This window comes from Athene cunicularia, assembly GCF_003259725.1.
Source record: "Athene cunicularia isolate RWA chromosome 4 unlocalized genomic scaffold, athCun1 chr4_part2, whole genome shotgun sequence".
Taxonomy (NCBI): domain Eukaryota; kingdom Metazoa; phylum Chordata; class Aves; order Strigiformes; family Strigidae; genus Athene; species Athene cunicularia.
Window position 1 is genome coordinate 7,680,864 of NW_020799099.1, and position 13,336 is coordinate 7,694,199.

Below are 13,336 nucleotides of genomic sequence, written 5' to 3' on the forward strand. Positions count from 1 at the left end.
TCATGTTTATTGCAGGCACTGTGTGCCCACCCTCCGCTTGCCTGTCGTCCACCGGACCCGCCGTAATCCTGCCTGCAGCAGTGGCTTGGCGCCCAGGCATCTCCTCAAGAGCGGATGCTCTGCTGCAGAAGCACTTATAAATTAAGGAATTTTTTTTTTTTTCTTTTTTCTCCTCGTCCATGCTAGGAGTCATCATAGAGAGGGTTGTTGTAGTTGCCCCAGGAGCCATACTCGTGGTCATCCAAAAGCCTGCCATAGGAGGAGTGCCTGCCAAGGGAAAGCAAACCCAGTGTTACCAGTTGATTTGGTGCTTTATTTGTTATTTTACCATGGGGCAAAAAAAAAGGTGCATGCAAGTCCTCACTGGGTCAAGCTTTAGGATATTTTAGCAGGATGCCCCAGGACAGAAAATAAGCCCGGGCAGGCTTTTGCCCCCATTGAACCAGACTGGGACATGCCATGGAATTAAAACAAGACCTCGTCTCAGTTGTCGGCAAAGCCTCATTACAGATGCTCAGTGTTGGGCTGTGCTGCTGTTTATTGTCTAAGTCACAGCAAGACCCGTGGCAGCAGCTTACCCTAGGGATAATTACTGGTTATGACTATGCTGAACAGCATCTCTGGCATTTGAGCAAGGCTGTTGTAAAAAGAGGAAGCAAAACTCTGCTTCTCACTATAGATGTGGTAGAAAATGCAGCCATGCTGGGACTAGAGGCTGCCCATCACCCCACCAGGCTTGGGGACACCATCTTCCCAAGGCTTTGCCCCTGAGCATAACCCTTGCGGTAGTGAGAGATACTTCAGCCTCAGCTCAAGCACTCCAAAAGCAGCCTTACCTGATCTTGAGGTACGCCGCTGCCCCGAAAACCAGCACCACCACCACGATGACGGTCACGGTTATGGCCACAATGCTCCCTGCAGAGGGTCCATCAGAAAGAGCAGCACTCAGTGCCCCTAAATCCTAGCCCCATAGCACCCACCCCACACCTGATACACCCATGCTAGCCATCTCTGGTGGGAGGGGCCATGCCCTCACCACTTCCTAAAACTCCTGTGGAAAATGCTGAGCACCCCTGTATTTTTGCAGTGACCCCCTTCCCATAAAGGCAGGGCAGGTGGATTTGGGAGAAAACACAGCTGGGCTTTGCTTGAGGACTATGGACTTACTCCTTGATGCTGCTCCAAGCACCAGGCAGCATTTAGTGCTGAGCCAAGGCTAGAAAATTCTCCAGATCCCTCCTTTTTATGGCATTATGAAGCACATTTAAGCTCTCTAAGCTTACAGAAGAAGACAGGTGAAAGCTAGTGTCAGATTAGTGAGGTCTCTAGGAGGGAGAAAGAAAACCTATGTCTTCCTAATTCAGGCTGCACCCACTATCCAGGCACTTGTTTCCTCTCATCCTTAAGTTTTTCAAGTCAAATTTGCAACTAAGGATTTTATTCACAACTCTGGGCAACTGATGTTTGGTATCTACGACTCCTTGTCTTCACTGGTGGGACAGATAACATAGGCTTCTTCAGGAAAGCTCAGCTTTTGCTGAATGGGGCTCTTGGAAAGTTGGCCACCTCTTCCTTCCCTCTCAATTCAGGGGCTCTGCCCCTCTTATCTATGCACCTTGAGGTTGACATTATATCTATATAGGCATATGGAGAGCAGTTGGGGCTCACCTGCGCTCAAGGCGCGTGGAACCTCTTCCATGGTGACTCCGGTGGAGAGGGTGGTTTTGCCAGTGGCCATGGCCTCAGCTGCAGTGGGGCTTGTCACAGTCACTGGGGGGGATGTTGGCTCTATGGCCAGGCTCGATGCCATGGCCAGTGTCCCTAGGGAAGGGATGTCCTTGGTCAGCGCTGGTGGCTGGGTGGTGCCAGGGCTCAGGAGGACAGGTGTTGGGGACAAGACTATCCCAGGAGAAGAGTACAGGTCACTGGTGGGGAGGGATGAGGAGGATGATGATGTAGGTATACCCGTGGGGCTGGGAGCTGCCCCCAGATCCATCGTGCCTCTTGCCAAGCTGGCGGTGTTTGCTGTCCGAAGACCTGGGGTTGTCTCCAAGGCTGGTGACACTGAGCTGGGCTTGGAGGCTATGACTGGCCTGTCTGCTATGGTGGTGGTGGCTGCGGTGATGGAGCTCACAGCAACAGAGGCAAGAGCAGGGGACAGTGCTGCCACAGGGGTGGCATTGTGGCCATCCCCCTCAGCCGGCCTGGAGGATGCCTCGTCTCCAGCAGGTCCTGTGGACACAGGCAGTGAGGACTGGCCAGGATCTGGTGTAAGAACAGCAGCATCCCTGGAGCCCGGTGCTGCTGGGATCCCCTCTGACGGGAAGGAAGGGCTGGTGGGGGTGAGGAGCACAGCTCTGGAGTCATCACCCAGTCCTAGAATTGAGACAAAAAGGTATTGATAATGAGAAACCCTTGGGGAAACCTGGGGTTTGGGTGATCACTAAAGGATTTGGGAATGAAGCTAGAAAAAAGTTGGGTTTTTGTTTTTTTTTTTTAAATGCTCAGAGTCATCTAAAATAAAGAGATGGGAAATATCCCTGCACAGCTAGAGGTGATGTTTAAACCAGACCAGTTGTCCTGGCAGGGGTCAGAACCATTTTTTCCCCCAGAGTTGGGATCCTCCCCACCCCCAAACACCCCCTCCATCTTCCCAGCATCTCCCAGAGGCCAGCAAAGCAGCAGGGGAGCAAGCTCCTTCTCAGCAGCAACCACCACACAGCTGGGAATGATAACACAAGACATCTCTTTTTCCTCTCACCCCATTTCCTTGTGCATTCATTCGTTTTCATTTCTTAGCATGAAGATGAGTCATTTTTTCCTCTATCCCCACCAGCAGACTGCTGGGGCTTCCCCCTGCCCCCCCTTTCTGATCTCCAGGGCTAAACTCAGCACTGGGCCAGCCCTAGCAGCTAACTTCCTCAGCATTGTCAGGCTGAGGGAAGACCATGCCAACACTAAGTGACATCAGGAGGGATTTTTATTCCCATACATTTATTTACACCCCCCAGATCATCTCAAGCCCAGCACTGGGAAAAGCAAGAACTTGATCTGGTGCAAAAAGCCTCAATGAACTAATTATTATATGAGCATGGAGGACAAAAACACTCAACAAAATGCTGAATTTGTTGGAAACCTGCAGCCAAACTCCCACCTCAGCTCCAGAATGAGAAACAACAGCAGTGAGGGCACAGACAACTATTATGGTAGCCCTTTGTGAGTAGGAGCTTGCAGATCATATATAGCTGGGCATCACTGGTAGGAACACAAGGGTCTTCTCCCCATCACCAAGCCGCCCCTCAAGGAGATGTTGCCAACCACCACAGCCAAATTTGCTGTTGTCCCAAAGTCAATCTGAAATGCCACCCATGCAGGTGACACCCAAGGTTGCAAGAAAGGACCCAGCCTTCACCAGAGATGTTTTAGATGGAACAGAGCTATTGCTGGCCCACCATGCAGTTCTTATAGCACGTAAAGCTGCACCAAGAAATAATGGCATGGGAAGGACTCAAATTTGGGAGCAGGGGCTGTGCAACATAGGGTTCCTCCAGCAAAACCCCTCACTGCTGAGCACCCAGGAGAACCACAGGCTTCCAGGGCACAGATAGCACCTTGTGCTGAAGAAGAGATGGAAACACTTAGCACCTGTGTGTAGAAAATGCAGGATGTAGCACTGGTGAGCATGGACTCACTAAACCATGTTTAGGGTGCTTTCAGCCATCAGCACAAACAGAAAACTGCCGGTGTCTAATACGGCTTCACTCAGCCCGTACACCTGCAGCGGAGCAGGACAGCAGAAGGGACATCTCAGCTAAAGACCTCTGGCTCACTGCAGTGAGTGCTGGGTACACAGCACATGCTTCATGAAGCCATTTTCTGTCTAGAAACTGTAAACATGCTTGGCCAGGGATTTAAATCCAGCTCTGGGGTATGACTTCTAGATTCCAAGGTATTTCGGAGCACAAGTCCCTAGCATGCTTGACCCAAAGGCTTTTTTTTTCCTGGCACTGCAGATACACCTGTGATGGACCCCACTTCCCAAGCAGGAGGGTCTGGGAGGTGGGAGTGAGGCCATGGGTGCTCTTCTCCCAGGGACAGGCACTTGGAGATGTCTCTGAACCTTCACCCTCCTCAAGCTCTTCATCGGCTGAGGTACAAGGCTGGCAGACTTTAGGATAAGGGAGGGGAAACAAATAAGCTGGAATCTGATTACCAAGGGAGCCCACCTGGCTCAGCATGCATGGTTTCTGTACCCAGCCCAACCACAGCAGCAGGGAAGACATCCCACAGACATCTTTCCAAAGCATACTGGGCTCCTGCAAGGCTTCTGCTGTCAACAGGGTACTCTGTCTCCTCATCCCAAGGCCTGCTCATCTCAGGCTTAATACCTGGAAGGTAATGGCATGTGAACTTGAGCTGCATTACTGTGATAATCCTGAGCTAAAAAGCCACTAATTCATATAAATACACTGGTTTTCCACAGCTTGACTTCACCCACAGTATCTTACCAGGGCAAAGCCTGCCCAAAGTGCTGGCTCCATCCAACAGACCCGATGGGTCCCCACTCATCCTGTCCCCTCTTTCTGCAGAGGCAGGTGGCTCCCTTGCTCAGCTCAGGCACTGCAACACCATAAAACCAAATACTCCCTGTGCCTCTCCATCCCTTCGCATAGCTCCCTCCACACCAGTGTGCCACAGGCAGCAAGTTCCAGGTCTCCTACAGCACAGGCAAGTCGCTTACCAGTGTGGTGGGACCTGCAAAGCACCTGCAGCAACATCTGCTAGGGGCCAACATCATCTGGTACATCATTTCCAGTGTCCAGAAGCAAGCTGCAAGAACCTGCCTCTTCATGTTGATATTGAGGTTCTAGTGGTTGATTTGTTCCCTTTTTGCTTTTACACTGAACTCTCTCTTTTACACTGAACCATTGCCCTTTCTTGACCAGGTTGAAGCAGCCCCATATGGTCTTGCCAGCACACTCACTTTTGGGGGTAGGCGGCAGAGCATAAAGGGAGGCTGCCAAAACCACATCTCCTTTTTAAAAGAAGGTATGAAAGCCATTTCTAGCAGGTACTGTTATTCTACAACCTCCCACATCACAAGAACTGAAGGTGTCATCAGCCACAATTCTGTGAGAGCACAGCCCTCTGGTTTTCATGGCCAAGGGCGGGACATGAACTCTGTCTGGATTCACAAGGAACATTGAGAAACAGGGTCTTTCTCAAGGATTTAACACCATGCAGCCATCCTGGGCCTTATGCAAGAGGAGGCATGGTCACTGCCAGAGAGCAGAGGGTCTGCTTTGGAGATGTGTGTGTGGAAAGATGGATCAGCAATACAAGTTGCTAGAAGGCAGGGTGAAGAATCCAAGTACTCTGGCCCATCATATTCTGCCCCAGCTCCACCAGCCTCCCTGCACCCACAGTTCTGACCTCAGATGATTAGATTATTTCCCCACAGACACAACACCATCAGCCTCCCTCATCAGCAGTGATGCAAGGCTTCCCACTGCAACTAAGTACTATTGCAACAACAAACCTCTCAACCTCTACAGTACTGCCTGAAGGTGCCCAGCTAACCTGAGATTGCATTGCCAGGAGTAGCTTGCAGCTCGTGCATGCCCTGAGCAGAGCACTCATCAACTGTTTTAAGAGGCACTGGAGATGGCCAAGCCAGGCCAGAAATCAGCTGCCACGTGATAGCAGAAGATGCTAGAAGTGCCAAACCCAGACTGGGCATCCCCTGACCCTTAGTGTTCTTCAGGTCAGGGTCCAACACTTATGTGTACTGCTGTAAAATAATCCTTTTTCCAGCACACTGTGGCATTTCAGATGTTTGACTTCAACAGGTAGAAGACAGCCTCTACAGCCTGTAGCATGACATGCTGCTGTTACATCAGGCACAGCAGGACCCTTGCAGGGCTGGTAGCCCTTTGAAAGTGTCACAACTCTGTAAATGTGGATGCTACCACCCTTGGACACAGGCAGCTTACCACCTCTGTGCAAAGCCACCCTGGTATCCCATATTGCTTGCTCGTGCTTTGGGTCAGCAAAGTTCTCATGATCTGCTTGAACTTCAAGAGGCAAACTTATAGGAACTTCTAAAAGCTGGCAATACTGCTAGCCAGGATGAGTCAGGAAGTTTCCGATAATATCTAAGGGATATAAATGCAGAGGGTGAGCCAAAAGTGGATGCAGGAACAATCCTTGACCGTTGGTTGAGCACTCACAGCCAAGCAGGTCACAAGTCACAGGGACATTTCCCAGGACAGCAAGCATGGCCAAAGGCAGCACACTGCTCATTTAAGCCTTGTTTTTTTGCCCCCCATCTCCCCCTGCTCCGGCATGGTTATTGCCAGCCAAGTTTTGGTTTCCAGATCAATAGTGCTGCATTAATCTCTTCTAGCAAACCCTGCCTGTGCCAGCCCTCTGCTATCCTCTTGTTTCTCTAAGCCATCACCTCCACGGGGTTATCTTGGACTCAGCAACTGCCCACTTGCGGTCCAGGTCTCACCCAGAGCACATCACCCCCTCACGCACAGGCTGTGCCCCTTTGCACTGCAGGAAAAGCCCAGCTGGGATCCCAGAGGCAATGCAGGCTGCTTCTGAACTAGGTTAGGATGAAGGGACAAAAAAAAAAAAAAAAAGAAAAAAAAAAAAAAAAAAAGTAGCTAAGGACCCCCTTAGCTAGTAGTTCCACATGTCCTCATGCCACTGCACCCAGCTTGTGGACAGTCCACCCTGCAAAAGTGGGTGCTGCCTGTCCCCACGGAGATGAGTGGCCAGGAGAGCTCCCAGCTTGTCTGCAAGCTCAGTCCTCTACCAACCTACCTGCAAAGGAAAAAAGCCAAGGTGGGTTTTCCTTATTTCTCCACACCTAGTCTGTAGGACCTGCAGCTGTGAGCAGGAACCAGGGTAGTGCACTGGAATGAGGGACAAAAATCCACTAGAAAACTTTTTAGAACCACATGACTTCAAAAGCTAAAAAAACCTCAGACAGGGGTTGTCAGAGGGACTAAGGGATTTTAGCTATCAAAGGATGCCAAGCATAGTTCTGCCCTGAGGAATTTACCCATCTAATTCACTTAAGGCAGTTGACCACCCCACTGGAATCCAGGTCAGAGTAGAGGTGTGGGGGGGACTGCCAGGGCAAGGTAACCACCTAGAAAACAGCAGTGTCACACTTCACAGCCCCACAGGAGCTTTGAAAGGTCCTTTTCCTAGGTTGTCTTCTCTAGCAGTATGGAAAATGCTAAAGACAAGAAAAACCCAAACCCCTATAATTCATATATTTTGCTCTTAGGGAATATTAACCCTCATCACCTGCTAACCTAAGAAATGAACCATCCACCGGATTATTATGTCCCTCTCCTCTTTGCATGCTGTTGTCCTGACTTCTGCAAGCCACATAAAGGTGGACGTGTCACCCTTGCAGAAGCTGAACTCTTCCTGTACCCTCCTTAGAAAACAGCAGCCTGACCTGGGCTGGCAGCATCTCCAACAATGTCTCTCTCAGGCACTCCAGAAGCAATTGCAGCAAGCTTTTGAATTGTTCTGCCAGCTGAAATGCAGCATGAAAAAAAAACCAAGAGAACATCTCTAGCCTGAGTGAATGACATCAGATGGAGCAACCATGCCACAGCAAACAAACATCCACTGATAAGGCAGAGATGGAGCTTTTTAACAAGCTTCACTTCATGACTCATCATATCTGATGTAATTACCAAAAGGTCCACATGACTTAACTGACACACCACATGCCTGCTTTCAGCCTGAATTAAGGCACCCATATTCTAGCTGCAGTAGGTGATGTTCCTCTGGTAGCCAAAGCTCCAGGGATAAAAATTTTTGTACCATTATTTTTATCTCCCTCCCAGCAGCTTATCCTGACTGTACTTAGACAGGGAATCTAATCACCCTTTCTAAACAAGAAATATGACAAAAGGTTAAGCCACTGGCAACAAAGAGATCTGCTAGGTACCCACAGCAGACTGTGCTCATGCAGCAAGCTCAAGCACCACTTTCCATGTCAATTCAGAAGCTACTTCCAAGGCAAACACTAATAAAAGCATAAGACCAAGATCATACCTAAGCATCAAATTATAAAGCAAAAGTCCATAGTAAGATCCACCCTATATACCCTCAACACCTATCTAAAGTGGACAAAAAAGGATGCTGATACAGCCCCATCCTCTGCTCAAGACAAGGGGACACATTAAACTTAGGGTCAACGCAGGAAAAATTAGAAACAGCATCACAACATCAATCCAACAGAAAAAAGGGCAGATTAGAAACAACTTATACACAACACAGACTTGAGAACCACCCAACACCACAGATACATACACCCACCACACAAGTGAGACAAAAAGCTGGTAACCAAAGCAAAGCTTAAATGGAGGTCCCAGCCCAATGGGCAGAGCGGGGGTGGGGTGGGGTGGGGGGGGTGTTTGGGGTTCCAGGTGGGGCTTGTCAGGGTGATTAGGGGCTATTGTCACAGTTAGGGGCTCTGATACAGAAGCTGGTGGCTGGAGCTGTGTCCTAGTTACATAGTGTTGCTAGGAGTATAGAGAAAACATGGATAGTTAATTGTAAATGATGGTACTAGCGAGAGAAAGCATGTATGCAAGGGTTGGAGCATTTTTCAGCTTTTTCAGAGGAGTATCTGGACCCTAAAAGCTGAGGTAAGTTAGCGTTACTCATTCTGGGTGATGTCTTTGGTAGGGCACAATCTTCTTTGACCTTTTGTAGATGCTATATTATGCTGTTTTCACAAAGCAATGATGATAGAGCAAGTCTGACTCCTCTGGGCCTGCAGCATGTCTTCGTTTATAACCAGGTTAAGTGATGCAGAACAGTAAAACAATTTATGCTTAAATATAGGCTGAGGACTTCCTGTTCATGACCTTATTGGCTTAGCTTTGGTTTTTGTGGTTGGGGATTCCCATACCTTGTACTGTTTTCTGCAGTTCTCTTCCTCCTTGTTCATGCTCCGGTATAACTTTTATTGTGCTGTTGCTTTTAAGCTGTAAAACTGGTAGCATCTAGCTGTGGATGGCAGAAGGTCTCCTTGTGGGGGGTAAAACTAAATAAAACTGGTTTTTGCTTTGGGCTCAACTTGTTTTTCAAGCTGTTCAGCACTGGGCTGCCTCACCTTCTCTGTCACCATGTAATTTGGGCTTTGGTGTTGTTCATTTCTCTGTTCTCTGGCTGGAGGGCCCCATCTGCAGTAAACAAGGGTCTGACTAAGCACTGTAATGATATGGAAAAGGAAAGAGAGAGGATGTGGTGGTTGTCTGGGGCTTTGAACTCGTGTCTCTGCTCTTCTAGGGAACTGTTGCAAGGCACTTCCTTGTTATCCCCAAGAAATGGGGATGTTGGGGTGGTCTGAGAGCAGCTCTGCAGGGTCTAAGCTCTGTGTCAGACCCAGCAAGTTTTCTATGCCATCACAGAGGGAGCACGCAGATGGTTGGTACTGGGAAATAGTAACTCTCAAGGATATATCTAGCTGCTGTTGAGCTTCAGTGTGTAAACCAGAGCCAACATGGTGGCTCTCCAGGCCTGTAGCAAAGCTTCAGTACTGCATGTGTGTGTTTATAACGCTAGTAACAGCAGGAGCACCCCTGGGTGATGTGCTGGTTCCTTGCTGCCTGCTCATCTTCTGCTGTATCACCTTTCTTTTTGATGCTAGGTTGTGCTGTTGATAGTATAAAACTGGCTGTGAGAGGAGGAAGAAGCCAAGTGAGAAAACCAAGGGCCGGAAACATCAACAGGTAAAAAGCAAAGCAATCCAGTAACTGCATAAAGAAGCTAAGGCCATCAGATTAAATAAACCTGTAGTTGCTCTGATTTACTGGCAAGCTGACCTGGCTTTCTGCATGATTAGTTTTCTTCTGCTGCATGGTTGTTAAGTGGTTTAGGTCTAATTGCTCCAAAGCCTGACTCTTTCTGTAGCTAAGAGAAACAGCTATGCAATGGACATCAGTGTGCTGTCTCCATGGGTCCCTCACCATGCAGAGGCCCCATCCCTTGGACAGATGCTGTCCCAAACATGCAGCTGGCCAGGACACCCTGGAGATGTCCCTTGGTGGCTCTTCTTGAGGATGCAGCCCTCCAGGGGTTGTGGCTGAGCAAACACAGCAGCATCTACCTCCCTGAATATTGGGGGTCGTACCAGCACTTCTTGTAGACGCATGGCCTGCCTTTTGCAAAAGGCAAGAGCAAAATCCATGTGTCCAAATACATCAAGTTGAGGACTTCTGGCAAGCTGGCAATGAGAGGCTTCAAGTGAGGTCTTCACTGGCTGCTGGGTTATGGCCTGGCTTGGGAGCAGTGGCTGCTCTTCTCCAGGCTATTGCATGGGAGGAAGGAGCTAACATGGGGGCCTGTCTCACTCATGCACACTTCTCATCCCCTGAGGAAAGCTGTTGCAGACAGGTTGCTCTTGGGGAACCAGACAGACAGCTTCACCATCCTGCAATCTCTGCTTTTCCCAGATAACAATGATAATGCCAACTTTTAAAATAAAGATGGTTGCCTGCATGCTGCATGTTCCCTATGACCAGCTCTTTCCTTGCCTGGGGAAGCCTGGAGTGGGTGTCCAAGTCCTCCTCAGGCAACCATCTGCCCTAATCTTCAAACACAGCAGCAAGGGCTGTTGGTTGCACAACAAACCCACCCTTCACAGCAGCTGCAGAATTGGGAGGCCACACCATCCTCCATTCAAAGAAAACATGATGTCGTCTGTTTCACCACACCACCACCACCCCCCAATGCTAAGTTTTGCTTAATTATTCAGTTGATGAAGCACTTGATCCTGAAGTTGCAATGAAATTATATCAGAAAAGAAAGTGAAGAGGAGTCTTTAGAGGTTTTTCTCCTTCTGGGTGTGACAAAGCAACCTGTGGCTACCAGTCAACCCACACAGACAGAGGTGTCTGATGAGGACGTGGGGTGGAAAGCCTTCGCATTCCTGGAGAACCCCTGGCTGGCAGGGCCCTGTGTCCTGCTTGGGGTGTGTGAGCAGGCTGTCATTTCACATGGTGGCTTTAGCTGATTGCTGGCCATAATGAGGCTGCTGGGCAGTGTGGGAACTTTTCCTCTTGGTGTGAGCTTTGCCCTCATTAAGAGCAGTAGTTTACAGCACCAGCTATTTCTAAAATGATTTTTGCTTGATTTAAATAAAAAAAAAAACCCTTTAGATATTGCATGTTACATTTTGGATACATGGAAATGTGTGTCCCACTATTCTTATTTCCCTGGGATGTTAGACTGTTGGAGGAGAAATCATTTATCAGCTCTCCCCAGGAGAGGAAGCAATGAGGTTGAGCAGAGGCATTTTTGAGCATCCTCTGGTATTAGAGGCCAAAGCTGTTGCTTGCTCATTTGGCCTGGGAGAGGGGATAATTAACTACCTATCTCTCCTGTCCTTCAGCTCACCTATGGGGGACAGGGGCCAAGAGTGCTCAAAGCATGGTCTCTGTGGCAGCTCAACGCAGCCTGTGGTGCCAGGCTCCAAGCCCCCCAAAAACCAGCTTTTCTTCCCCAGAGGCTCCTTGCAGAAGTACCCAAAGCCTTTAAAGCTGAAAGCTGCCTCTTGCAGGTCCTTTAAAATGTCTCGGCTGAGGAGCAGGGTGAATTGCTAAAGGGGAAAGCAGGCTTGGAGCCACAGCAACCAGGCGTTTGTTTGTATGGGGCCAGGCATCATGTCAAGAAAGCAGGTTAGAATTTACATGCAGAGTAAGAAGTAATAATAGGATAAAAACTTCCTCGTGTGAGATGCTATTATTTCATTATGTGGCCAGGCAAAGCCCAGTCTTATTTTACTCCTGCCCAGTGACGTCCTTTCTGTCACTAAGTCCTGAAGAATAAACTTGAAGCATATTTAAATCATGCTTTTTGTTTTCCCATGGGTGATAAATATATATTTTAAAGTATTATTTCTATGGGGACAAAAACTTGTAGAAAGCATCCAAAAGATTCAGGGTTTTGGGGGTGTTTGGGAACAGCCTGGGAGCCACAGGACCATACTCCAGGGAAATCTTTCCTGACTCTTCTGCCAAGCCTCACTGGTGGTGGTGCCTCAGAGAGGGATGGTCGTGGGAACAGCTTTGGGTTTGGCCTGGGTGCTGGGAAAAACCCGCCTCCCAACGCTAAAGCAGCTGAGGGCTGACTCCCAGCTGAGGCTGGCCACTTTCAAGTGGCTTGCCAAGGTGATGGCCAAACTGGGGTCAGGCAGAAGCCCACAAAGGAGGCGAGTGGCATCCCCAGTTCCCCTGCAGAGCAGAATGTAGGTTCATCCCCATCCCTCCCAAACGCAGTTGCTTGGAAAGTACAGAAACAAAAGGCTGTTGGCCAACTCCCCCTTTACAAGGAGAAGGATTTAGGCATCTCTCCCTCCTCTTGCACTAGTGGGGTCACTTAAACAGAGGAAGATCTCCCACATGCTCATGTGGTCAAGGATGAGGGTTCGCTGCTCCTGCAGATGTGGCCTCCCCAGCTGCTATTCTGGGGACATGACTGCTGGCTGTGGGCTTTTGCAGGGAGCTCAAAACCTCACCCAGCCTCATCCCCTTGCACTGCTCTGCTGTGCACCAACAGCAATTTAATAATAACAGCTTTGCCCAATATATTTCCCCTTATGCATGTCCCCATTGCTTGGTTATGCAAGTGTGTTTTTCATGTTTCTGAGCAAGCAGCTCTTCACGTTGTTTATTAATAACCCAGCCTGGACAGAGGGATAACCTGTGCATGCTGTCGTTTGAAAGTGCTCGCTGTTGCACTGGCCAGGGACTGAACTGTCTCCTCTGGCTGTTGTAGTGGGGGAAAGATGTCAAATTGGGTGTTTCTATGAAATGGGGAGGTTGATATTGCTGGGGGGAGGCAGACGGAGGGAGATGCCTTTAGTCAGTCGGGAGAAGCCCGGGGTGCTGGGTGAGCAGGAGCCTCTGCTCAAGGCCAGGGCCAGTGGTAAAAGCTCCTTCAAAGCAGCGACCGTGCGGGGAAGGGGGATGCGGGGTTAGGGGGTGAGCTTCAGCCTGGGCAGGGCTGGGGTCTGCCCGCGAAGAGACACTGGTGGTCCCCTGGAGTTGTTCTCCTGTGCCCCAGCTTCAGGGGGACCCAGCTGGGGAGCCCTCTGCGGGGCAGGAGTGGGGGAAAATAGGGGTGAGGGAAAAGAGGGGCCTCTCACCCGGCCGCACGGTGTCGGGGTGTGAGTGAGACCGCTGTAGGGGGGGTTGCTCTGTGGAGCCCATCTCCGAGCATCCTGCCGCTGCCGGGAGGCAGCCGGGCTGGCCCCGGCAAGGGAGAGCGGGGGGCTGCCTTCCCCCCTGTCCCC

The 13,336-nt window shown here is 49.7% G+C and overlaps 1 protein-coding gene across 1 annotated transcript in view; it reads right to left on the reverse strand.

Annotated features, from left to right (window-relative positions):
* Positions 1–163: 163 nt before the first annotated feature.
* The window catches only part of PARM1 (prostate androgen-regulated mucin-like protein 1), a gene marked incomplete at its 5' end in the record, with an annotated part of 16,223 nt that continues 3,050 nt past the window's right edge, over positions 164–13,336 (reverse strand). The window contains 3 exons of the mRNA XM_026847894.1: positions 164–267; positions 837–915; positions 1,669–2,376. Of these exons, the coding sequence (XP_026703695.1) occupies positions 183–267; positions 837–915; positions 1,669–2,376 (872 nt within the window). The remainder of the gene's footprint in view (positions 268–836; positions 916–1,668; positions 2,377–13,336) is intronic.